The sequence below is a fragment of the Lissotriton vulgaris genome, chromosome 2_1 (genome assembly GCF_964263255.1).
Source record: "Lissotriton vulgaris chromosome 2_1, aLisVul1.2, whole genome shotgun sequence".
NCBI lineage: Eukaryota > Metazoa > Chordata > Amphibia > Caudata > Salamandridae > Lissotriton > Lissotriton vulgaris.
The window spans coordinates 2,070,700,143-2,070,727,731 of NC_141687.1; the positions used below are offsets into that span (position 1 = coordinate 2,070,700,143).

The window sequence follows — 27,589 nt, forward strand, 5'->3', positions numbered from 1 at the left end:
CACCTCCTCTTATTGGCTTATGAGGGAAAGGCTAAATCGCCATATTGAAATTTTGTCTTCTGGGTGCAAAACATGTATGCTAACAGTAAAGTAAGGAATGCACAGACTTGGTTGGGAGGAAGAAGTTTTTCTGTGGAGCAAAGTTCAGACTCACTCCTGCTGTTGTCTCGATAGTTTTTAAAGATTTCTTAAGAAGACTGTGCTGACTATGGAAAAAAATGTCAATGGAGTTTAGAAGTGCAACAAGTTAGAGGAGGTGTAGAATCAAAAAGCCACTCTTCTACTCCTGCTATACTTCCTATTATATTATAAAATTAACCTTCTTTGATCCTGCTCCTAGCGGTCATACTCGGCCTCTTAATGTTGATTGCTTGTTTATATACTGCTGAGAAACTGCTGGGAATTCAAATGCTGACTTTGTGCGCTTCTAATGTGTCGTGGCCGGCCTGATTGGTTGTAGGCCCGTATTTGTATGCTTCTACTTGCACAATAAAGGTTTAAAAAAAAAAAAGCCACTCTTCCCTCGTGAACAGACACGGGAGAGTGTACAAGAAAGTGAATACGTTATTAAGGCTTTTAAGTACAGTAGCCACTCGGCAGGAAATTGAAGCAACCTCTCGGGTCGACCAAAAGGAAGTTAGAACGTATAAGTACATCGAGTGCACTAAGCAGAATTCTTTCAGAGTATCTACATTAACTGAAGAGAAATCGAACAGAAAACAGTTCTAATCAGTAGTAGAATTGAACACACTTATAAAGTTTGACTCAAGCTGGCATATAAACCAAGCTATACAATAAGGAATACAGAGCGAAACAAAATAACTATTGTCTTGATAAAGATGGAATAATAATGAAACCCATCGAAACGCGTCGATGCATCATTGTACATAATCTAAGGGAACATTTGGACTTGCAGATACGAAAATGAGTGTATCCAGGCCAGGTTTCTAAACTGTCCCATAGGATATGTTCCTTTAAAAGACAAAGTATACTGTCTAACCATTGTTCTCTTTTTATGTCATAGTATATTGTGTAAACTGATTGTTATTGGGGATTTTTTACATTTATTATTTTTATGAATTGTTTTTATCAATTGTTTTGCATACAACTGTGATAGGAATTGTATTGAAATTTTAACATTGTAACCATTTTTTTAATAGATTTTTGTAAAACTTCAGTGCTATTTAGCAATTGATTCAAATATTAGGTGGTATTTTCCTCGACGAATTGTATTATTGTGCGCCTCGTGGGGATTGATCTAGTTGTGAGTTGAACCTTGTATCCTGTTACTTTCATAACCCAAGGAAATATTTGTTTTACTATACTGCTCATAATGCCTAAATAAAAATATTCCATCACTTCAGCTGCACATAATTACTTGAACATTGTAGGCGGTAGATGCCAACCCAAACACTAACCTACAAAACATGCTTTTAAAGAATCAATTAAAAATAGACAACGTCTTCCTAAAGCCCAGTTATTAACTTTGCATAAGTAGATTATGCTACTGTCCATAGTGTACAGCCTAAGATTTTTTGCTGTTGGCAAAAAATAATCATACGATACTGAACTAACCCATCCCTTCATGAGACAAAATGCATTGACATAGTTAGTACCTGGCAATGGCTACAGAGTTATTAGGTTTGCTGGTGGTTGCTTCCTCTTTTATACCTGTGACTTTCAGTTCCAAGATGGCCAACATGTTTCAAATAACAGGTCTGGTGTCTTGCTACAATAATGAAGGAGGTCGAATGGGGAAAACATTGCAAAATGACCACATGTGCGTACTCTTGTGTGAAATCATGGACTGTCGTCTTGGAATTCTTTGTTTATAATTTATGGAGAAAAAAATTGAAAGATGGCCACGTGGATGCACGCACAGTTACAGATGCATGCTCAAGTACATGCGGCCATCAGGGAATGCTTTTTGTCATAAAGAATAACATTAAGCATTTCAAACTGCCTGCCCAGCCCACTGTGCACGCACAGGTGGCCATCTTGGAATGTTTTTTATAATGAACTCGAACAAAAAGTGTTAAAAGATGGCAATGGCCACCCGTGAATGCTCATGCATGCTTGTGCACACAGGTCCGCTTGCAGTAATTTAAAGCCTATTCAACATAGCCAGTTGCTAGCAGTAACTTTGTGTGGTGGGATAGACCTCCTAGCTGCAGTGTGGATCCGGTAGTAGTAATTCTTGGGAGCTACCGGGCCTCTGCATAGGTAAATAAAAAATATATATATTTTTTTAAAATACCAAAAACCATTGAAAGGAGCCATTTGCACACTAGTCCTAGCACTACAGTGCAATATTTTTCTGGGTCGCTACGCAGGTATATGGAGTTAGAATGCCGTCACTCACAGTGAATGCAGCCAATGCATAAAGTTGAATGGCCCTTTTCTCATCCTGAACGTTGAGTGGGTGGAAGCAAAACGTGATTGACACTGCAACACACCAGTGGCTGAATAGGGCTGACAGAAAGCTCCTCTATGTGTTTGTTCTTTGTAGGAACTGACTTTGCTAGTGTCCGTGAACTAGACTTTTAATCGACCCCTTCTTGTGAATTCCCTTAGAAATACTTTTTTCCTTTGTCATCTAACAAATAATGGTACTTCAATCAAAGTTTTCCCTTTGCTTCTGTAGCAGCAGATCTGGCTTTCAAGGCAACACAGGCAATTATCAGAAACAACCTGAGCTGTTGTACAATGAGACACACATTATCTTGACCCAAACATTTTAAGGGCAAGGCCTGTAAAGTATTTATTATAAGAAATGGGAAAGCTGTTATGACGGGCTTTAATGTGATGAGGCACGAAAACACTTGTGTGCACATAAGATTCCTTTGCACATTAGGACATTAAAGCCAAACATATTGGATGTAGTGGGCTTGTGGTATTGTATTCACGATTTTTTATCTGGCATAGAGACCGCTTTAGTTATTTTGGCAGCTTCGTTATGTGCATGCACATAGAGGGGCTTTCTGTCAGTCTTCTTCATTACTTGGTTTATTGAGTACCTTTCACGTTTTGCTTCAGCCCACCACAGCCTGCAGTATGGGGCAGTGGGTCAGCCCACCTCAGTCATTGGCTCTCTTCTCTGTGAGTGACAGCATTTCACATGTGCTTATCTGCCCAGCATTAATAGTCCATGTCAGAGCAAAAGCGAATAGGCCGTCTGCTTTGACTTCATGTATTTTAAAAAAAATTTATTCATCCTTACAACAGTTCATTTTTAAAAACCTTTTTGGAAACGGGCATCCCACAATTGGATGCGGGTATTTTTACTCACTATGATGTTTACTCTTTTACTTCTATTGTAGGTTTCTAAAAATCAACACTGCAAGATTGACAAAGCCAGACCTATCAGCATTGTCTATGTTTAACCGGCAAATATATCGTACTTATTGTATGAAAACTAGGGGCACTGTGATGCATTGTGAATATTTAAAATAATGACACTCTAAAATGTTTCAAGCATATCTTCACGTGTTTGGGGCATTGAACATAAAGTGACTGACATCTAGTAGCCACGGAACATGACCTGCCCTGTACAGGATATGGCCACGGTCCATGTCCTCTTCCTAATGTTTTTTGTACGTGCAAGGCAGTCACAGGGCAGGCAAATATCATTCTAGGCATAGGACAGGCAGGGCACAGGAAAGGCAGCCAGCATGCATCCAGAGCACATGTAAAATACATGAACAAATATCTAGTGTGAGGTAGTAAATGCATGAATGGAATTAATAGGGTAGATGTATACACTAGTCTAAAACATTTTCTACTGACATTCTGACAGTGTAGAATGAGTTTTAGAGTGAGCTTTAAAATGAACTAAGGATTTTCCCCCCCATTAAAGTTGTTCAGTAAAACAGCGGCAAGAAAATAAATATTTTTCATAAAGAGTGAGCTGCCGAAAAAGAGACCTGGAAAAAGTTGCGCAAAGGGCGACTAACTGGCTAGTGCCCACACAGTCATCCACTCCCCCAGCACTTTATACACATCTCATATAATGACTACACAGGACACATGTTTATGGGTAAAGAACTGCTTCAGGTTTATTTTCATACAACAAAAGAATGCCTTATTCTGTGGGTTATCTTACGGACGATCCAGGGCAGGCAGCCCCTCGCTGCCCCGCCCGCCTAATGAGCCAGCCGGCACGGTGAGTTGACACCCGGACAGTGCAGCACCTTTGCAGATCCCCTTCTGGATCACGTGATCATGCATTATCCTGGCACACCCTCGGTTGGTCAGGCCCCCCAACCGCCTGAAGGACTAACGGGGCGCCGTCGCGGTTTTCCCGGAACCTCCTTGCGGCTCCAGGTCTTTGGCTCAGGCACCCTTACTGTGTCAGGCAGAGGTACCCTTACTGTACAAGTCTGCCACAGAGGTACCCTTACCGTTCCAGTCTGCCTCCAGATCGCCCTGTAACTCCGCCTGCAAAACAAAAGAAACATTAAAACATTCAAGTTGCATGCCGCCTGCCACGCTGCTGGGTACGAGGATAGGGTGGGTGCAGCTCGGCAGGCAGGGCAGAACGACCGACAAAGAGGTCGCTTACAGGGCGGCAGGGGCCTAAATGCCTGGCCTGCCCCCCACAGTCATGCCCTCCCCCGGATGCACGTCACTGGTGCACACGTCCGGGGGAAGGGGCCGGAGAGCTGCCCGAGCCTCCTCTCCCTGACTGAGGGGGGGGAGGGGCTCCGACTATTGGGCAATAAAGGAGCTGCCCTGCTGATGTCTCCCTGTGTGGGACGGGGGCAGCGGCATTCTACAAAGGTTTACTAAAGCAGTCTGCATGCCTGCTTAACACCTTCGCTGCGGCGGCTATTCCGCGGCAGCGCTAAGGGGGCGGGGCAGCCGTGCAGCTCGCCCATCCTGGTGACTGAACCGCTCCGTCACAAGCCTCGGTTTAGCTGTGCTCATGACAGAGCGGTTCCGTCATGGCCCCGCCCGCTCAATGGAACGCCCAGCGCAGGCGCGGAATCCGTGCAGGCGCGGCGAGCGGGCCATGACGGAACCGCTCTGTCATCAACACAGCGCTACCGTGGCTGATGACGGAGCGGTTCCGTCATCAGCGTCGAAAAGGTTAAGGCACCTGAGCCAGCGATACCAAGCAACAGTGATAATGTGGTGCAGTGAGTGAGATCTGCTGAGCAAGACTTAACTTTGAGCGTATCCAAGGACATCTGGCATGCTACTCTTCCAGTGTTGAAAGCAATAGAAGAGATCTTCTGAGGCATCACCAGATCACTGAAGTACAAGAAAAGAACTATACTGAACTGGCAAAGTGTGAATACAGCCATTCCGACAAGGGGTGAACATATGGGGCGTAAAATATTACCACTCACCAAAACATACTAAATTTGATTAGACACAACAAAACATCCTGTTCTACTGCCAAGGCAGTAGTGTAGTCTAATGTAGGGCATGGTTGTGTTCACTAGACACAGAATTGAGACTAATTACTGGCTTTGTACCTCGGAGTCTTTGTGAGAGAGGTCTATGCAGAGGTGATAGGCTACAAGCTTCTGGATCTTGTGCAGAGACAGTACCATGTGACACTGTTATCATGGCCACCCTACTCTGCTGTAACAAAGCTTTGTCATTCTGTCTTCTTTCCTGATTCAGCTGTAGCTATAAGCTCCTGAAATATAAGCATAGCCAAAGCACGAGGGGCAGACTCCCATGCAGGATTGCCATGACTTCTGCCCATCTCCTTATTCCCCTGCTACCTCCTCTTTTCCCCATGCTACCTCTCATCTTTTCCAGGGTCTTATCATAATGGTTTGCCAAGTGTAAGCGCACGTGCACAGTGATTGTAGGGAGTTCTTAATGGTGTGGTAGGTAGCCGTTTACATTGTGGTCTCGTTCAGTGGTGTTGCAACAGCAGTCACTAATTTGATACAGTTTAGTGGCATCCCAAACATCTTAATGTGCATCGGCTGCACTGCTCCCTGTCATCTGGACTTGCATTCTTTTTCAGGTTCAGTTGGCTAGTGTGTACAGGCATGCCTTATGCTACAATGCAGGCAGTTTATAGCTTTCTTGTGCTTTACACTTTCAGGTAGGCCTTTCGCTTCTCCTCACTCAAGTAGTATGTTGCTAGTGTGCTGTGCCCTATTTTGTCACTCTCCCTTCCCTAAAAAGAAATGAACGGATGATTGGCAGAAGGGGCTAAGGATCGGTACAAGCTGCTTTCATGGTGGCACTCCCTTTGGTCGCCTGAGCTGTACAACATAGAAAAATAAACACACATGTCCCTGATGCCTTTGAGTGACTGCCCTAGTAATATTTATAAATGCTACCAACAAAGCAATTTTTTTGGAAGGAAATTAACCATAGCTCTGCTGTGTCCTAACCAGTATGTGAATGATACTTCAACAAGGCAATGCCTATGGTGGGGTTGACCCAACTCCTCTTGAATTATTATTTGTATGCATTATTACAAAAGACTGCAGGGTCAGGACTTATATCATGTGAATATTGGAGTACTGTAGGATGGTCCTGCATCAAACAAATCCAATATTTTCAAAGACATTTAATCTAGTCCGTCCCTGTGCTTGGAATTGGGTTGGTACAGAAATTTAACTTTTTATCTTGTATGACCAGAGAGTTTAGTTGCAACCAATGTTTGTCAGCATGAGTGTAGCACTTAATAGGACCCTCCCAAACAAAGTAGAGATTTTGGTTGGATTCAAAGTAATGCTTCAAAAAATGGGGAAAAGCTAAGTGGAAAGCATCTGTTTGTCTCCTGAATTGCCTGGAAAACCCAGTACTCTTTTTTTTTTTTTCTTCTGGTGTTTCCTTGCTGCAAAAGAGGGAGAAAAGCATTATCTTTTTCCACGTGTCAAAAGTGGTAGGACGACTTTTAAGATGGCAGGAAACGATCAGGCAAATATGGTGCTGTATTAGAACTCCAAGGGTGTTTAGGGACATATGAAACTGTGCGTTTTGCCTAGTTTCTCCGGGACGTATTTTTTGATCTTTGTAGGAATTTGGTTTACTGGTTGAAGGGGGTGAACCCCTACTCACGCAGCAACCACAATTCTGGTCTGGGTGTAACACAAGCAAACCCTAAATTAACCTGTGCACACCCCTCTGGTAGCTTGGCCCAAAGCAGTCCACCTTACCTTAAAGGCAATGTGTAAAGTATGTATGCGGCACACAGACCGTAATAAAGTGAAAACACAACACAAGTAAAATTCCACACCAATTTAGAATAATAGAGTAAAATTTGATAAATGATTTGACACCAAAGCCACAAAACTCCAGTCCTTTGAACAGGAGATATGTAATTTCAAAGATGTTGTTATAATAGTGCTTAAAAGCACAAAGCACCAACCGTAATTATGTGGTTGTGACATACTGGGACAGAGTCGCAAATTCAGGCTAAACAAGCCCCTCAAATCATGGTGTTGCATGGTCCCACGTCGGATGTATTGCGTAGCAGCAGTTCCAATGCGGAGATACGAGGTGATATGTCACGCTGTGTCTGTTCTGCTAGGACCACAACTGGTAATGGCAGAGCACCTTCAGACCCACTTCCAAAGGTCCAGGGCTGGTGTGGCACCATTTAGGGGCAGGGCTCGCAGAAGTAGTCCACACGCAGGGTTCAAGGTGGTTGGAGCCTTTTCTGTCCCTGAAGCTCTGATGAGGCCGGCCAACTAGCCCTTAGAGTCTCACTGATGGTCCTCGGTTCAAGGTGCAGATCCAGTCCTCACTCAGGAAGCGGGGCAGTGGAGTAGCAGTCCTTATTGCAACTCAGCAGTCCTTCCGAGTCTTCCATAGTTCCAGTGGTGTAATGAAAAGTTGAGTCTGAGGGTCCACTAGTTATCCTTGGTGCTAGCTTTGAAATAGGAGAAGTGTACAGAGGGTTCCATCCTCAATGGCGTTTGGAATTTCTTTACTCCCTGCCATGGCCCAAGTTTGTCTGGGGACACAAAAGACTAGTGTAAAACCTTTTGTAAGTATGCTGAGGCAGAGCTTTTGTGATGTGCCTTTGTGGTAGATCACAGCGCTACCCCCCCTATCAATGCAGAAATGGCCCATCTTGCCAACACCTATTCCCCCTTGTCGCACTATCTGGGACCTCTACTCCAAGACCGTCAGCCAGCTACACCTAGTCATGTGATCCAGGATACAGGCAACAAATGGTCGAGGACAAGAAAATGGCAACTTCCTAAAAGTCCAGACAAAGGGCACTTTCCTCGCGCACCCGTCTGTTGCACTGCTGATTGGGGAAGATATCTCTCCCAGTACGCCAATTATTCCTGAACTATCCTTGTTTGTCATTATTTTTCAATCATTATATTAATCTTTCTGTATTTAATCTTCCTGCTGGACTTTTTAATCGCTGTGATATGAGACGTTTCATAGTATCTAGGCGCATGCATTGCAAACATAGTTTTTCATTGAAAAAGGATTAAATTATCTAAGGGAAGGAGTGCATTCTCACACATTTGATTCAACTTTCTAAAAGTGGCATTTTCTGAATTGTGACTTTAAAATCCAACTTTATCATAAAGAGGGTTTAAAATTAATATTCCTAACTGCTCCCAATTGAAAGTTATCACTTATAAAACATAATAAGGTAGCCCAGTATTATCCTGTGGGAAAGGCAGACCCTGTTTTTCACTACCATGACATGTAAAAAGTTAAAAGTACATGTCCAATTTTTTAAATACGCTCTACCGTGGCCTTTAGTTTGTGTTGGTCCTACCCTAGGTGTGACTGGTATGTATTTTGCCAGGTTGAAATGGCAGTTTAAAACTACGCTCACAGATTGCAATGGCAGACCTGAAACATGTTTTAAAAGGCTACTTAAGTAGGTGGCACAATAAGTGCTGCAGAGCCACTAGTTGCATTTCATTTACACGACCTGGATTAATGTAGTACCACTGTACCATGAACTTGCAATGAAATTAAGTATGTCAATAGGGTGGAAACCAGTGTTACCATGTTCTAGGGAGAGGATACACACACTTTACCACTGCTAACCAGTACTAAAGTGTGCAGTCATAAGGTCAGCAAAAATGAGTCCGCAAAAACAGGAGGAATAACCGCTTCATTGCGTCGGACGGCCAGGGGCCGTCCGAACTGCGCATGCAACATTTTTTTGCGCACCGCGGCAGACATTCCGCCGCGGCGAAGCGGTTAAAGGCAAAAGGTTGGGGTAAACCACGCTAAAGATGTCCGTTCCAAAAATCCTATACTCACCTTTCAGATTGAATTGTATATGTGATATTTCAACATTAGTGATGTTTTTTTTAAATATGTAGTTGCTTCTATTGTATAGTACAGCGGAAGGTTCTTTATTACCAAAAGGTCAAGGAAGTAAATGTAAATCTGTTCCAACAGTGCAATCTCAGGCTCTTGAAACATTGATAAACCATTTGTCAATTCACCAAAAGGCTTCGGTGCCCTAAAATAGCTATACACAGTGGTTTATTGATGTGTCTATGCTAGCAGGCATTTGAAAACATATTTGGTTGTGATATTTCGTTAGGATTGTAATGTTTAAACCTACATTGTTAAACCTGTGTCTCCTGTCTCCATCCTTTATAGCGCATGCCCACTTCGGCTAGCACCGCGTTTATAGAAGAGTTATCAGTAAACTTGCCATTGTCTTTTTCCAGTCAGCTGTGAGGACGTCATCAAGGTGAAGCATTTTACTTCTGAAGACTGGAAGTAATTGAAGGGTTCAGCTGCTTTAATCATGGAACTACCCTTCCGGAAAGAATTGGACAAGTACAAGGATATTGATGAGGATGAAATTCTTGGCAACCTTTCGGAGGCGGAGCTGAAGCAACTAGAGAATGTTCTGGAGGAACTTGATCCTGAGGTGTGTATATCATCTGTTTATATTGCGCAGAATGTATCCTAGATTTCACTGTAATATCCATGTTTAACATCTTCTTTCCCAAGCAGTACTGCGTAGTCTGTTAGTACAATCCCCTAATCGAATTGTGCTGCATCAAAACTCGTTGAAGTAGCCTTCTGGTAGCATAAGCAAATACAAATAAAAGGCTTTTCTGTGTATTGTAAGCACAATACAAATAACCTCTATAATAAAGTATATAACTTGCTATGCATGAAAAATTCCATTTTGCAGTCATGAGTTATTTTATGTATTAAATAGCCCAGTCCCAGTTTCATTGTACCACAAGATGCTTCTACTACTTTGTTCTACTTTGCATTGTTTGTCCAGTCATATTAGCCCAACATTTTACTATGCCAAAGCATCGCTAGAAAAAACAATTTGTCATGGAGTACCTAATATTTTTAGCTTGTATAGTTTGTTTTTAGAATGATGTGCTATAGTATGTTTGTTTAACTTGACATTTCTGCTGCATGAATTTTCCTTTAAAAATGTGTTGTCTGCTCATGTATCTTTTTTGTCCTTTTTTTGTTTAATGTGGAGAACGTGTAATTCAAATTTGGTAAAGGCATGGGAAGGCTGAGTACATTATCTGCCTTTTTGGCCTTGTAACATTTGAAACAGTGAACACTTGCTAGGAAATCATTATAGCTAGACTTTGTGTTACTATTTCTAGTTCTCTAAAACTCATTTCTTCCCATATCGTAAAATTCACTAATACCATCCAAAGCTTTCATTGGTATGTTATATGGATTCCTATGGCGCCCTATCACCTGGGAAGATATCCTGGCGCTTTTGCAGGTATGCAAGACTAGCCTTGAGGGGACTTACTCGAAGAGTCGGGTCTTCAGCTTCTTGCGGAATTTAAGAAGAGAGGAGCCTCTAATGTGGTGTAGGAGGTTGTTCCACCTTTTAGGTGGAATGTATGAGAAGGCTTACCTGTTCACCTGTTTTTGAGTATGGTTGGGACATATGCTACTTAGTGTTAGGCTGTTAAGAGGTGACTGGAGGGTTGGTGGAACAGGTCGCAGCTCTTCAGGTCTTGTGTAGCACTTTGTATATATGGGTGAGAAGCCTGTACTGTGCACCCTTGTGTTTCAGGAGCCAGTGGTGTCCCCTCAGGTGAGGTGTGATTTGAGATTGGAGTGGGAGATTGAGTACGAGTCTGCGGGCTGTGTTTTGGACAATCTGTGGTCTGTTTGAGTTGCTTGGTGATTAATGCCGCGTATATGGCGGTCCTTAGTCCAGTCTGCTTGTGATGAGGGCTTGAGTGACAGTCTTCCTGGTGTTATGTAGTGCTGCACTGTAAATAGTCATTAAAAATTACCCTAAATTAGCTGGTAATTACTTTAATGGAAAGTATTGTTATCCGGTCAGGAGTCAATTAGAAAAGTAACTCATAAGATTAAATAATGTGGGCATGTAAAAGGATGGGTGCTCTTAAGCTCAATGGTTTGAGAACGGTTTCACGTTTTCGGTACACATTACTGCATGTAAGAATCAAGTTATGATGGCAGAACAATATTTTACTGACCTGTAGACTTTGCCTTCCTTTTTTTTGCATACGTTAAATTGCTCTACTTGGGAGGCTTATAAAGAATCCCGATTTCAGTTGATGTGCCACTTACCCCAAAGTACCAAAACTGATTTCCAGTTTGAAACTTATCTTGGGTTCATGCTTCTCTGATTGAGCATTTCTGTCAAAAGGCTTAGAGCCCAGGAAGTCCTGAAATTGTCCATGCTACAAGAAGGAAACCATGACTGAGTAGACCTCAAAGTTGTAAGAATTGTGAATGTTTTCTGACATCATACTCTAAGGATTAATCTCGGAATCCTCATTCGAGAGAGTTATGCATAACCCTTTTTGGAGTACAAGCCTGCAGGATGACCTTTAATGTTTGTTGAGCCTATATCTATTTTTCAATATAAGACTTAAGGAGTTTAGTTGAGAAGCTGCTGATATCGTGCCTAGTTTACGATGAATATCCGCGAGGTAAAGGGGAGGAATGCCCAAATGGGCGGAGGTGTGGCTGGGACTTTGGACCAGTTGATAATCCGAGCCAGTTCAGTCTTAGCCCTTGAAATTGCCCTGACTGAGCGTCGCCTATCTCTAGATCCCTTGCAATTAAAACGATCGTCACTGGGCGGTTTGATGTCTGTACGCTCACCCGACCGTTGTTTAGCTATAGGCACAGATCCTCTCGACTCAGCAGGAGGTATCAGCCAGTCTCCACATGTACCACTGAACATTTCTACTATAATGGAGTCTCCAACTAGCCCTATGCCTTTTGAGTTGGTGCAAGAGGGTACAGCATGCAGCACATTTCCACGAGTTACAATAATGTCTGTGCCGGCTACAAAGAGAAAGCTGGGAGGGGGCCCACAAAGGCAAAAAAATGCAAAGATTCTTAAAACGAACAGGAATGGTGGGTCTGCGACTCCAACACAATCAACGATAATTGAGCCTCAGACTACCACTACCTTATTGGGCGCTCCAAACTCTGACCCAGTTGGTGTTCCCTCGCTTGAAGCTGACGAGGGTTTATGGGTCAAAATGGGGGCCCTAATTTCGGCATCTTTATCTCCAATTCTTGAGAGATTGACACTAATTGAGGAGCAATTAACTAATTTTGAACTGTTTGTTGTGTCTAATCTTGGTTCTATTAAGGCCTCACTGGGGGAAAATAATCTGCCCTCTGAAACGATACCGAATGTGTTGTGTAACCCCGTAAATTCCAATCGCCCATCAGCCATCTTATTCAATGCTTTTATTATCTAGTAGGAATGGCAGGGCAGGTATTGCTTCTGATGTTGGTGTAGTGGCTCAGGGAGGCTGTGCGGACGAGATAGGGAACACATCTAGTGAATTTGCCAGCTTATTCCGAGTACTCCTAGGGTGGAGGGAGGCAGAACTTGTGTTAGGACAGCAAGTAATATCCTACCAAACAACCCTATTTGTTGTTTAGATAACCAACTCACTACTGTCCCTGGGCGTTCTGGTTGTGATTCCTTAGCAGCGCATTATGGATTGGCTAATAGCTTGTCCGGAAATGATTATAAGGTATTACATCTTCCACCTGCCGCCTCTCCACTGGTGGTGGCTCAGAGGAATGTAATGACCCTACAAGCTGGGCAGACTAAATCCACTGACCAGTTAATGGCAAAAACAATGCACTGGCGCAGCGCACATTTGAAGGAAGCAGGGGTATGGGGTTGGGATGTTTGTAATCAATTGATAATGCCAGACTTTAATCTTGGGTTGGATATTCCAGTAAGGATGGGGGGTGACTGTGTGGTTGCCAATTTCAACAATGAGTACGTAGTTAGACCCCTGTTGGAGTGCTTAGGGAGTGGGAATGAAGGGCACTGTCCCGGAAAAATATCGCTCCTGCCTCTAGGGTTTTTCTACAGACCTAGTTATTATTCCCCACCAGGAGGGGGGGTTTGTAGTGCCCTCCATAGAGCCATGGGCCGACCCTTTCACCTTAACCTAGTCAATAGATTTGCTCCTTTGGGACACACTACTTCCTCCTCTGTTAGAGGTAATGAATAGTACCTTGTTGCACGGGGTTTTTCCCTCCGCCTGGAAGAAAGCGATTGTTAAGTCATTACTAAAAAAACCCTCACTTGACCCCACCATCTTAAAAAAATTTCGACCCATATCCCTACTTCCTGCCCCCGCCAAAATGCTGGAGATCTACCTGAATTAGCACTTGTCTGCTTTTCTTGACTCAACTGGGTTCTTAGATCAGACCCAGCATGGTTTCAGGAAACTACATAGCACAGAGTCTGCACTCACCATGGTGACAAATAACATCAGAATGAAAGTGGATCAGGGACAGACCACGCTGCTGGTTCTACTCAGTCTGAACGCAGCATTTGACACCCTATCTCCCTCAATTCTAACATCTCGTTTGAAGGAGATAGGAGTGGAGGGGCCCGCTCTAAGCCTTCTGTCCTCTTTTTTAGATCTTAGAGAACAGAGGGTCAAACTTGGAGAATTCCTCTCCCCTGCTACATCATTGCAATGCGGGGTACCACAGGCGTCGGCTTTAAGCCCGACCCTATTTAACATTTATGTGGCCCCCTTAGCGAGACTAGTAAAAGCGCAGGGTATGGAAGTAGCGTCATACGCAGACGACACTCCGATCATGGTGTCACTGGCCCAACCGGTCAGCACCACCGCATCCAGCTTCAGGAGCTGTATGCAATCAGTCTCTGACTGGATGATACTCAACTCCCTGAGGCTGAACGGCGATAAGACCGAGGTGCTTATCTTCGGAAGGGACCAGGATGTATGGTCGAATGAATGGTGGCCGCCATCCCTGGGAACATGCCCGGTCCCCTCTCATTCAGCCAGGAATCTAGGGGTTATCTTTGATACCTCACTGGCAATGACCCTTCAGGTCAACAGAACTGTGGCTACTTGTTGGGAAATTATCAATATTCTCCGACGAATTGTTCACTACTTTTCTCCCCAAGCTAGGAAACAGACAGCAGTTGCACTGGTCGGTTCAAGACTGGATTACTGCAACTCACTTTATGCAGAGATCAACAAGGGACTGATCCAGCGCCTCCAAATAGTACAGAACGCGGCCGCAAGATTTGTATTAGACATCCCTCGCTCCTCCTCTGCGACACTAGCCAGAAAGAGCCTTCATTGGCTTCCCATAGAGCACCGTATCTCCTTTAAGATCATCTGTCTGGTACACAGGGCACTGAAAGCTGGAACATCGGATGGGCTGGGATCTCTTCTCTCTGGCTATGTCCCTAGCAGATGTCTACGTTCATCACAACCCCATCTTTTGCTGATCCCCCGGACTAAGAAGTCCAGATGGGGAGGAAGAGCCTTCTCCATAGTTGCCCCGCGTCTCTGGAATGCACTTCCATTGGAACTTAAGTCCCTATCCTCTTTGCCCCTTTTTAAAAAGGCTCTTAAAACATGGTGTTTCAAGAAAGCCTATCAGTAATCTAACTCTTTAAACATGAAAATAATTTTGGGTTAGGCGCCTTGATGCCCTATGGGTTGTGTCTGCACGTTATAAATCTGCTTTCATTTCATTTCATTTCATTTCTTTGTCTGGCTTAGATGCCTGTGATTGACTGTTACCTGCAGAACCATCAGGGACAGAGAACATCCCTAATCAAATCGTTACTCCCCATGTGATAGATTCAAGCCCTCAGTTAGTAATAATTAGTGGGTCACAGTGTGCGAAGGATTTGGTTCCGATAGAATAAGGTGAAGGATCAAATCCCAGCACACTGAGTATTTTATCTTGGAACATCGCTGGCTTGCTATCGAAGACTAGCTCCTCTGATTGGTCTAATTTCATAGAGTCCTATGATGTTGTTGCCTTTCAGGAGACCTGGGCTTTGCGTAATATTTTTCGGCCAGGATACTTGCATTTGGTAAGCCAGCAATTGCAAGCACTAAAGGGCGACCCTCAGGTGGATTAACTACTTGGGTCAGACAACAGGCGGGTTATCTGGTAGAAGAACTAGGGATCGATAATCCGAATATTCAGGTCATTAAAATAAATCCTGAGTATGAACCTAAGTTTATATTGATAAATGGCTAAGCTAGAGGGCTGGTGGGTGAAAAGGTCTCACCGACCATCTCCAGCCTGGACAGATTTATTAAATCATTAAAAGGGTCATGTAATCAGATTATTTGGGGGGATTTCAATTGCACGTTTGAGCCACTTGGATTAGAAGACTGGAGCCTCACTAGTGATGAGGATGCTATTTGGGGTGTTCCGTCTTTGATGCTCGCTCCAATTAAGAAATGGACAGAAGCTGTCCTACAGTTAAAAAGTCCAACATTGGAGAGGGGGCTTCGGGCTGCCAACGGAAGATGTAAATCGGACAGTAAAGGCAATCCCATTTATACTAACAGGCTAAGAAGCAGCAGGATCGATTACTTCTTCATTAAATTAGAATTTAGGCAAAGGGTGATGGACATGGAGGTTTTGAAAAGATCGGAGATCGATCATGATCCCCTGAGACTGTTAATAGAGGTAAAGTGCTGCCCACTTCCGAGGTGTAGTACAGATATTGTAACAGCAGACGTAATTATGACTAACGACTGCCATAGGATAAAATGGGCAAAGGTCTCGGAGGATGAGGGCATTATGATCCAGATCAAGTCAACACTTGCAGATTCTCTTACTGCCGTCTCGCAACTTAACCTTAATGAGGCCACTCTCCCTGCCCTTACAACAGCTCACAAGGCCCTGTTTGCTAAGCTGAGATCCTTTTTTTATAAAACCTATAAAAAGAACCAATATGTACCCTATCTATAATTCAGCAAAATGGTATGATGGGGCATGTAGGATAGCCTACAGGGATTTGTCTAAAGCAATAACGGCAGGTTAAACGCAGGAGGTAAGGAAATTAAGGTCTGACTATAAGGCAACCCAACAACTGGCAAAGACCGATGGAGGGACCCTTTAGATGCGAGTAATGGGAAAAACTGGTGTCGATTCTGGCAATTAATTAAGTGGGGTAGAGATAATGCCGGTCCAGTACCAGTCAACAATGGCCCCCCAGACGTTTGGGTTGCACATTATCAGACCCAATTTTCATCGCTTGCAAATAGTACTGGGCAGTACCAATGCGCAGTCCCGGAGTCAGTCCTAACATGTACTCTTGATGGGGTAGCTGCAGGTAGGACCCCGGGCCCGGATTGTATCCCGGCGGATATATTTAAATCTGACTGGGAGAATTGGCTTAAATGTATTTTTATTTTTGCGAATGGTTTGGTCAGAGGTGCCCCCATTCCGGAATCCTGGTGTGGGGCTGAAATTATCCCTATTTACAAAAAGGGATCGTGCCAGCCCAACTAATTATCGGCCCATAAGCCTCATAGACACTATGCAAAAGCTGGTGGCCAGATTAGTGCTAAGCAGGGTAAATAGGTGGATTGATAACGAAATCCTATCCACCTACCAAGCAGGATTTCGTTCCCATGTTAGCACTATCGACCAAGTCTTCAGATTCATGTTGATATACTGGAATACAGTGGTCTTAGCTGGGGGGACCCTGTATGCAGCACGGACGCCCCTACTCTTGCTGGATCGAGGGTTCCCCTTTTAATGTTTGCAGACGACACCTTAATCTTGTCTAAAACACAAGCTGGTCTGCAAAGAGCCCTAAACAGATTTAGTCTTTTCTGTAATGACCATGATCTTGTAGTCAATGTTGACGAGACGAAGTTCATAGTCTTACATAAATATAAAATTGTGAAAGCCAGAGTAGAAATGAACAATGCGTCCCTGGAACAAAATGACTCCTTTACATATCTGGGCATTACCATGGGCAAAAGGATGAATTGGAAGCCACAGATGGATCTGCTAGTCTTAACCCCTTCACTGCGGGGCCGATTCACCCGCTTTGCTGGGGATGAGGGGGTTGCGCACAGCGCTCCCATGCTCATGACGAGCACAGTTCTCTTGTGCTCATGACGAGCTCAGCTCGTCATGACCACGCCCATTCCTTAGAACGCCCAGCACAGCAGGGGAATTAGCTGCGCGTGTAAGCGTTCTATGGTCATGACTAGCTGAGCTCGTCATGAGCACACGAGAACCATGGCTCATGACTAGCTGAGCTAGTCATGAGCGTGGGAGGGGTTTAGGCATAACCAACTAGCAGGGGCCCTTCTAAAAGAACACCGGCTATCCCAAACTAAACCAGTTGCTCAGTTTCTAACTATATACCAAGAGAAGGTTAGAGCTTCAATAATTTATGGAGCGGAACTTTGGGGCTTCGAAAACGCAGTTCCATTAGTCCATGCCCAGAACAAGTTTCTGAGGGCATTGACTGGCCTTCCTCAATCGACACCACTTAGACCTCTACTTTCAGATCTGGGTTGTATTTCTTTTGAGGAGGCTGCGGGCTTTAGACAGCTTGCCTATTGGCGAAGACTTTGGACTATCCCGGAGTTAGCTCCCTACGCGCAATCAGTTAAGTATATTAGAGAAGCTGACAAATCCAATCAAATCATATGGTTACTAAAGATTAAGGCTTCTTTATCGGATATGGGTCTCATCCATCTGTGAGATGACCCAGAAGGGAATTCTTTCCCCTCAAAAACAGATTTTAAATCCTTATATTGGGACATGGTCTGTCAGTCTCTTTCTCTGGTGAATAGTGTTTCCCTAACAGGTCTCTTTTTGGATCACAGAATAGAATATAGGCTGGAGGCCTATTGGGATACCATTACGAGCCCTGGTGACAGGAAGCTCTATCACCAATTTAGAGTGGGCACTCTACCCCTAAAATCTTTTACTAAAAAGTGGGGGAATTATCAAGATACAAAATGTCATATTTGCCCATGTGAGGAAGAGACCTTACCACATGTTCTGTTTGTGTGCCCTGCATACAAGTGCCCTCGTCCTAAATGGCTCAAGCCGGTTTGTGCTAAAATAGGAACAAGATCTTGTCAAACGGCTTTGCGTATCCTAAAAACTGATACTAGTGAAGTCCTAGTTATTGCTATGGCTAAATTCTGGAGTTGGACGTGGGCCCTTAGGAGGAATAGTTTGCACGGTACTACGTAACATGATTTTATTGAGTGTTACTGTGTTTATGTCTCATCTAATCTGCTTATAAGAATGAACTGTCTAACCAAAACTTGTCTAATTATGGATATAATTTCTTTTTATTATGAATTTTTATCTAGTTCTAAGAGAAAAGGATTTATAATCATTTTATAGTTTGATATGTGCCTAGAATTTTAATGGAATCTTATTATAAGATGTTTTTTAATCTTTTTTTTTTTTTTTTAATGGTACCATGATTTTTAACTGCTTTGTATTGTCTATGTGTCTTTTATGATTGTTCATGATCGAATAAAGACAAATTGAATTGATATAATTGTGAGAAGCTCCATCTCTAATGGAACCCAATCTATACAAAATACAGGGTATGTAATGTCTAGGTACTTATTCCTGATGATATCCCAAAGTTCTGTTGCTGCTAAATTCAATAATTCCAACAAACCTTCTGCTGTCATGGAAATATTATTTTCTTGACAAATGTGGCAGAAGATTAATCCACTAGGTGCTTTTGCTTTTGACTAAAAGGTTAAACCTTTATACCTTTCTCATGGTATAAAGAATCTCACTTCATTCTCCATGTTGTTGCTTAACTGCTGTTCGCTCCCTAAACACTCTGCAGAAATCTCTCTACTATTAGAGGAAATAAGCCCTGACGTCTTTTTCGCCACCGAGACCTGGCTACAGGAACATTCTGAACCTGACCTGGTACAAGCACTTCCTCCTGGCTATCAAATATTCCGCCTCGACCGGAAAAAGGGCATTGGCGGTGGTCTAGCTATAATTTACAAATCAAATTACACTGTCACCAGTACCCCCGTAGACTTCCCAGACTGCGAATGCCTCCCATTTTTCATAAAATTAAGTGCCACACATACCTTTTCGGGTATGCTTATATATCGTCCCCCTGGACCACAAAGGCAATTTCTCTCAGATCTCACCTCGATAGCGGCAAGTCTTGCAGTCAGCACTGCTAATTTCACAATTCTGGGTGACCTTAACATCCACCTGGATGACCCAAATGACTCTATAGCAAGGGATCTGTTTTTGGGCCTAAGTGCCCTTGAACTGCACCAACGTGTCACCGGGCCCACTCATCAAAAGGGTCATCTCCTGGACCCCGTTTTCAGCAACTGTAATAACCTCCACATTGGAAATTCCTCTCCCCTCCCCTGGTCAGACCACTTCCTTATCCCGTTCACCTGGACCCTGCCCGATCACTCCCCCCCCCCCCCCTCCCCCACCCCCCCTAACCCCCGTTGGCGCAACGCTCACGTAACTGGTCTAAACTCCACCTATCTGAGTGGAAGGAACTCCTACAAGGTACTAAACCTACTAATACATCTATCCCCACTCAAGACCATGACAACTTCAACCTGTGGATCACCAGTTCCCTGGATACAGTTTTACCACTAAAAAATTCCCACCCTAAACGGGGCAATCCTACAGCCCCGTGGTACTCAAACGAGCTACGAGAGGCAAAACGTGTATGTAAACGACTGGAGAGGAAATGGCGCCTCAGCTACCTCCCTTCAGATAAATCATGCTATAGAACAGCAATCAAAAACTACAAAACGGAAAGTCATCTGGCCCAGGCTAAATACTTCAAACTCAAGATTGAAAACGCAGCGTCCAAACCAAAAGAAATGTATCGAATAGCCAAAACCCTTCTACAACTTCCTGAACCACCGAAGCACCACAACAATACTCAGGCCCATTGCGAGGAAATAGCTGAGTTTTTTTACCAGAAAATTGAAACCAACTCCTCTTTCCCCCTCCTCGTCACTCCACCCACAGATTTTCGTCAACACAGGTAGCCCGCCAGTCCCTCTTCATGATCTGAACAGCTTTCCTCCTTTAGAACTTACTAATTTGAAGAGACTTATGGGACAGGTCAAATCTGGATCACCCACCGACCCTGCTCCCCCCAGTACCCTCACACAGATCACACCTTTGATCTCGCCTATTATTCTAGACCTGCTCAATTCCTCACTCCGTACTGGGATCGTCCCTTCCCTATGGAAAAGAGCAATGGTCAAAGCCCTTTTAAAAAAAAAACAATCTCGACCAATCTAACCCCGCCAACTACCGTCCCATCTCCCTCCTACCATGGTTCAGTAAACTCCTCGAGAAGCATGTCAACTCCGTTCTCACCAACTTCTTAGAAGTCAATAACATCCTCGACTCCTCTCAGACCGGCTTTAGGCCCCGTCACAGGACGGAGACGGCATTGATTGCAGTGACGGAGGAGGCACGAAGGATCCTGGACGATGGCGGTTCTACGGCCATCGTCCTACTCGACCGAAGTGCCGCCTTCGACACTGTCAATCATAACATCCTACTCCATCGTCTTGGAGGAATAGGAGTGACCGGGACCGCTCTCAGTTGGATGAGTTCCTTTCTGACTGACAGATCCTTCAAGGTTTTTGAGAGAGACTTCACCTCTGCCAGTAGACCACTTACTTGTGGAGTGCCTCAGGGCTCATCCCTGAGTCCCACCCTTTTTAATGTCTACCTGCGCCCCTAGCTGATGCCGTCCGCCCATTTGGTGTGAAGATCGTCTCCTATGCGGACGACATGCAGCTAGTGGTATCTCTGGACCCCCCCCTAAACTCTCAACACAGCCTACACAAATGTCTGGAAGCAGTCGCCACCTGGATGTCCAGCTCTTGTCTTGGGCTTAACGGGGAAAAAACTGAGATAATGCTCTTTGGTAATAACATCGCCAAAACCATAGACCCCATCTGGCCTCCTTGCTTAGGCAACCCCCCGCAACCCAAGGAGCAAATCAAGAGCCTGGGCATCTGGCTTGACCACACTCTGTCCTTCAACCATCAGGCCACTAAGCTAGCTGCGACCTGTTTTGGCCTGATGAGACTGCTCCGCAAAATTCTCCCTTTGCTTCCATTCCACTCGAGACGAATCATCGTTCAAGGATTGATCCTCTCCCGCCTCGACTGTGGAAATGCCTTATATCTTGGAGCACCCCAATCCACAATCAACAGACTCCAGGTTATTCAAAACTGTGCAGCAAGAATTCTTCTGGACATCCCCTGCCGAACGTCAGTAAGAGCCAGACTGAGAGATTTTCACTGGCTCCCGGTGAGATCTAGAATCGAGTTTAAGAGCATGTGCATTGCACACCGCTCTTACTGGGGAACAGGCCCCCCCATTAACTCCTCCTTTGTGAAAACCTACCAGCCCACTCGTTCTCTCAGATCTGCGACCTCCCACCTCGCCTCAGTACCACGCATCAGGAAGGCCAGATGTGGTGGTCGTTCGCTCTCCTACAACCTGGCCAGGATCTGGAACTCCCTCCCTCTCAATCTCAGATCCGAACCCAACCTCCTTACCTTCCGAAAAATTCTCAAAACCTGGCTATTCAGCAAAACCTCTGTTTAAAACCAAAACCTAGCCTCCCTCTTCCTACCTCTCCGGATTAGCTCAAGCTCCCTACAGCGCTGGGACGACCCTGGGTAGCCAACGCGCTCTACAAATCCTCATTCCATTCCATTCCATTCCAAGACCACTAGAAGCAATTGGTTCCATAATCTAATGTGAAATGACATACTAGAATGACAAATGTCCCAGCTATTGTAACGGAAAGTTTCAATTCTATTAAGGACTCAGAGGTGAGGCTTATGCTATCACTTTCTTTATTGTACTCATAGCAGCCATTTCATTAAAACTATTTTAAAAGAACTACAGTTTTCATGAATTATCGGGAATTTAGGTTATAGACAACGTTAACAGTCCATGAACATCCAATCAGGAGACATGGTCTGTAAGATAATCCTCTGTTCCGGTCAGTAGTGCCTCTTCCGTTGCGTGAGTCATGCCAAACTCCTGTTCTCATGTGTCCTGCTTCCTAGTTTCCGATCCTGTAAAGAAAGGTATAATCACTATTCTAACCTCCAGTAACACAGATCATACAATGCACCAATATATATAACATCAATGCAAAAAGCATCATCTTCTATCATCAATCCAAGAAAACCACTTCACAATCATGAAGCAACAAAAGAACCTTTATTACTTATTAGTCATGGGGAGGGTCTCCTAGATCAGAAATCTGCTGGTGGGACAATCTTCTCCTCTGAGTCCTTAATAGAATTGAAACTTTCCACTACGATAGCTAGGACATTTTTAATTCGTTCATTTTTTGTCCGGACCGGAGGCGAGGATTATGCTAATTCAAAGCTGGCTTACCACCAATTGTGCCCTATCCAACACTGGTTTAAAATAAAACCTTTTAAAGATGGAGTCAAAGGACCGATCGTCCGCATTCCTAATATCCTCCAGGCGAGCCCCTAGGCTGAACTCTTTTTAAGCCATAGCTCCTTGAGTGGAATGTGCTCCAAAAATCTTCAAGTCTACCCCAGCCTCCTGTATAACCCACCTTACCCAGTGGGTTATGGTAGGGGAAGAGGCCAATTTATGCGGTTTTCGGAGGGCAATCAAAATCTGCCTCTTTCCCCCGGGGTATGAAATTCCACAACATCGCCTCGTAAGCCTACAAGCACTGAACGACACAGTTTCAGAGAATCCAGAAAGGCCAGGTAATCCATCACTCTCGTATTGGATTTGGTACACCTGCTAACTGTGAAGGACACTCCAGAGAGAGGAAAAGACCTTCCGGTAAAATCCAATATCCAGGGACCGAACGTCTGAAACCTTCCTACAGGACACAATGCAGAGCAGCATACCCATCTTGGCATACAGCTACTTCCGAGATAGAAACTAATTGGGTTGCCACGATAAGAAGAGGGCACCTTGTTGACATCCCACAGTGCCGAATTATGTGGTTCCGGTTGCAGTGACAAGCGAATGTCCCGGAACAGTCTGCAAAGAAAAGGGTGTTACGCTGACTTTGCCCTGTCCACAGGCACATGAACCGCGGAAATGGCCGCGCGAAAGGTGTTGATGGAATGATAGGCCATTCACAGTTGTGATAAACTGTCCAGGAAATTAAGGATCTGGACTACACTGACACCCACAGGATCACAAACCCATTGCACACACCAACTGGTCCACCTCGTCCATGCAGACTTGTAACACTTGATAGTGCACTCTGACCAGATCTTTCCAAGGAGGTCCTCAGCCTGTTCCGAAGGTCCCAGGAGCAGCCATTAACTCCTGTAGTTCGCCACGCCATCAGGTGAAAGGACCCTTCCAGAACTTAGTTGGTGTGGGATCTGGTTCGGCTTGAGAATTAGAGTTGGAAACAGGAGGAGAACGTTTCAGAAGAACTGGAAACCAAACTTGAGATTTCCAAATCGGGGGGGATCAAATACGACGTCTGCCTTCTGTCATCTGCTCTGGGCTGATGGTCTGGTGATCATCGCAAAAAAAAGGTAACACCCATAGCCCCTCAATGGCCCCCAGTCTTGCCGGAATGCATCTGTGACTGATGCTAAAGGATCTGGCCTCCAGGTAAAAAATGTGGGTAGCTGGTGGTCCAGCCTGGAGCCTGTAGGAAGGTTTCAGACGTTCGGGCCCTGGATATTACACAGAGAAGGGACCCCATTGGGCATGAAGAGTGGCAAAAACTTCCGTATTAAGCTTCCAAAGACTGGAATCCCGGTAATGACGAGACTGCCAATCTGCCACTTGATTGTCCTGACCGGGAAGGCATTCGCCGAGACTGATATCTGATGATATAAGCAGAACTGCCAGAAGTCGGCCACCAGGTCTGAGAGAATATTAGACAGAGTGCCTCCTAGGTGGTTGATATACCTGACGGCCGAAATATTGTCTATTTTTAGTAACAGAAAGGACTGAATCCTGTCTCGCATCCAACAGCAATCTGCGAAGGAACCCACCAGGAGCTCCAAACAGTTAATATGAATTCTCTGCTCCTGAGGAGGCCATAATACTCCTGTGGAAAAATCTCCAGACAGAGCTCCCCAGCCGGACCTGCTGACGTCTGACTCTATCATGAGGTCTGGAGCTGAGCCAAATATCGCTCTCCTATTCCAAGCCTCCATTTGGAAAAGCCACCACTTGATCTCCTCCTACGCTTCGTTGGATAGAACATCCGCTTGGGAGGATGAAAGCCCCTTTCTCAGTTGTGCAACATTTAGTCGCTGAAGGGCCCAATAGTGAAGGGGCCTAGAAAATGGCCTGGGTGATTAAAAGTCCTTTCAGCCCAGTGGTCTGTTTAGTGACACCTGTTGCCGAGACAAAGTTCTACAGAGTTCACGTTTAATCTTTAACACTTTCCGGGATGGGAAACTCAAGGTAGCTTCTGTGGAATCTATGGAAAAACCCCAAAAAATCTGCTTTTGGCGTCTGGATAAGGAGCAATTGCTTCTTGTTTATAACAAACCCCAAGCTTCCCAAGCTTTTGATGAGGTTAATTGCCATCTGCAGCTGGCTCAACAGCTGTTGGGGGTAGGTCTTGAGCCAGGAGGAGCATATTGTCAAGGTAAATTGAGTCTGGTCCCATGTACCCACACTTACTCCACGACTAGTCTGAGCACCTTTGCGAAGCAGCAGGGGGCAGGGTCGTGAATTGAAAGGTCTATTGCCGCCATACAAACTGGAGCAACCTTTGTGGCACAGGAAGATCGGGATGGCCAAGTAGGCATCCTTTAGGTCCAGTTGGACCATCCAGTCGGAGGGACAATGCACTTTGTGAAGGAGGTGGATGCCCTCCATTTTGAAATGGCTATACATCAGCCACTTATTAAATTTGCACAAATTTATGACTGGGAATTGGCCACGGTCGGCCTTGTTAACAAGGAACAGATTGCTGACAAACCAGCGGGAATGAGGCAGGGTACCGCATATGGCTCCCTTCTGTAGAACTGAGGAACCTCTTTGTCAACCAACTCTGCCTCCTCCTGAGAGAATTGGAGATGTCTGGTGTGATGCCTGGGCTGCGGACCCCCCAAAACTCTTATTTAAAATACCTGAACTGTTTGCGGGACCCATGCATCGCTCATAATTGTTGTCCACATATGGAGAAACGGTGCCTGACGGCCCCTTACTTTTGTGAGAGAAGTGCCCTACTTTTGTGAGAAGAAAGGTGAACACTTGCTGGTAGTGGATAAAGCGTTGAATCATTTAGCTCCTCTGCCTCTGAAACGCCTACCATGGGGTTGGGTAGAAGTTTGCAAAATGGGTCTGAACTTGGTAGTGGCCGCGCCTGGAGTCTTGCTCTCTAGGAGGGTATTGGGAAAATGAATAGCCGGCCGAGCAGCCCCTGCCTCGACCGGTCCTGTGGAGAACCCTGGGAGGAGGACCTCTTGATGGAGTAGTGAGCTTTATCCAGTGATGTAAACGTATTTACAAACGTTCCCAGCTCCTTTATGAATAGCTCCCGAAAAGGCCCCCCTTTGGCCACTGCTCCTGCCTCAGAATCTGCAAAGTTCACAAGTTTTGGGGCCACTTTCATTAGCAAAGAGCGAAGCCGCTCTGTAGACAGTGAACAGATGCCATTACCTAGAACCACCACTGCACGCTGAGCCCACCTGGAGAGAACCTCTGGTGAGACCAGGGAACCCGAAGACTTAGCATCCTATCCTATGTCAAGGATTTTGGTAATGGGGGCAAGAGCATCCAGAAGTTTATCCTCGAATGCAAGCAATTATTGATCAATCCCTTTCCTGGTGTTCTTCCTGAATTTTGTGAGGAAGGTGGCCTCTGGGGTTAAAGCCACCTTCCTGTCCAACAAGGGGCTAGGACACTCGACTTTAAGGCAGCTATGGGCGGCTTTTCACAAAGGGGCACTTATACAACTCGCCACATTGTTTGGCAACTTGGGGAAGGGACCCAGTCAGAGGAACGGGATGGAGGATGTTCTCCGGGTCCAACATATCGGAGGTGTCATCTGGCGCTGTAGGGTAGGCTTGGGTAGGCATGGGTGCAATGGTCTGGATGGGTCAGCCTCCTCATCTGTATCCTTGTGGGTTTCGTACTCTGCAGAGACCGGGCCTGGGTTGTAATCATGAAAGCCTGTGGAATCCCAAGATAGGATGGGCGTGTGGGCCTGTGCTAGAAAAGCCTCTCTGAGGCATGCAAAGGCATCAGGGGATCAACTCCTGTAACCTGGGCGCTTGGACAGGACAGGGTCCTTCTCGAGGGCTGGACAGGTAGTGTGAGGAAGTATGCCTCTAAGAAGTAGAAATCTATGCGCGAGACTCTGGTCCATTGTGCCCATAGCCTTCTCCGCAGCCCTATAATTCGAGGCATCCACAGCCTCATTGAACTCCTCATCCCACTGAAGAAAGGCAAGGGAGTCCACTCTCTTTTGCAAGTCATCCTCAGCCTCCATAGCCAATTGACCTGAGGGGGCATAGAAAAAGAAGCAGGCCAAGAACTCTGAGCAGCACTAAACCCCTAAGTGCTACAGAGTAAAGCACTTTGGAATGGCAGTGTGAGGAACTGCCGGTTTGAAGCAGGTGGGAGCAGCAAATTATGGGTAAGCAGGGTGAGATGGGTCTATGCCCAGGAGCACGAGCCCCTCTGTGCAATGCTTAATTTAATTAGGGCGAGAGCCTTCCTGGCAGCGTGTTCCCCTTGGCTGTCACAGCCAGAAACAAAGATAACTGACCCTGTGAGGGCACACACTACCAGGGCATCAAGTCAGGCAAATTTCAAGTATATAACCCCTGTACAGACCCTGTACTATTACTACTACGACTCTGAAATGAATGCACATTTCAGATAGCAGAGTAGTATAATTTCATCCACAGGACCAAAAATACAAATTGGTAGTACCTGTGAAGATAAAACCGTCATGAGTGTTAACAGGAGACACAGTACACTGAAAACCAGAAACTGGCATAATGAAATATATATGGAAATAATTAATATTTAGAGCTTCAGTCTTCACTACAAAGAGAGTAAAGCCAATTTGCTCAAATTCTGTATTCTTAATATGGCATATGTGCGTTTCTGGGGTATCATTTACGTTAGGAAGGGAGTCGTTGCTCCAGCAGGAAGATGGTGGGCATTATGAAGTCTTCTGGTTTTCTACATTTACGAAGTGGAGTTTAACGGTCACTTATTACATTAAGAAATATGGTGTTTCAAGCTTTAATGTCTAGGGAAATCCATTGGAGAAGTGGATGGATTTCAAATTAACCTTCCGGGACACTGGGAAGTTTGGGAAAGGCTAGGCAGTAATGCCCATCTGAGTGCAGTAAGC

At 44.9% G+C, this 27,589-nt stretch overlaps 1 protein-coding gene across 1 annotated transcript in view; it reads left to right on the plus strand.

The window, feature by feature from the left end:
* The window catches only part of LOC147733740 (tropomodulin-3-like), a 360,326-nt gene that overhangs the window by 101,947 nt on the left and 230,790 nt on the right, over positions 1 to 27,589 (plus strand). Inside the window, exon 2 of the mRNA XM_086958299.1 lies at positions 9,639 to 9,844. Coding sequence (XP_086814425.1) covers positions 9,719 to 9,844 — 126 coding nt within the window. The 5' untranslated portion in view covers positions 9,639 to 9,718. The remainder of the gene's footprint in view (positions 1 to 9,638; positions 9,845 to 27,589) is intronic.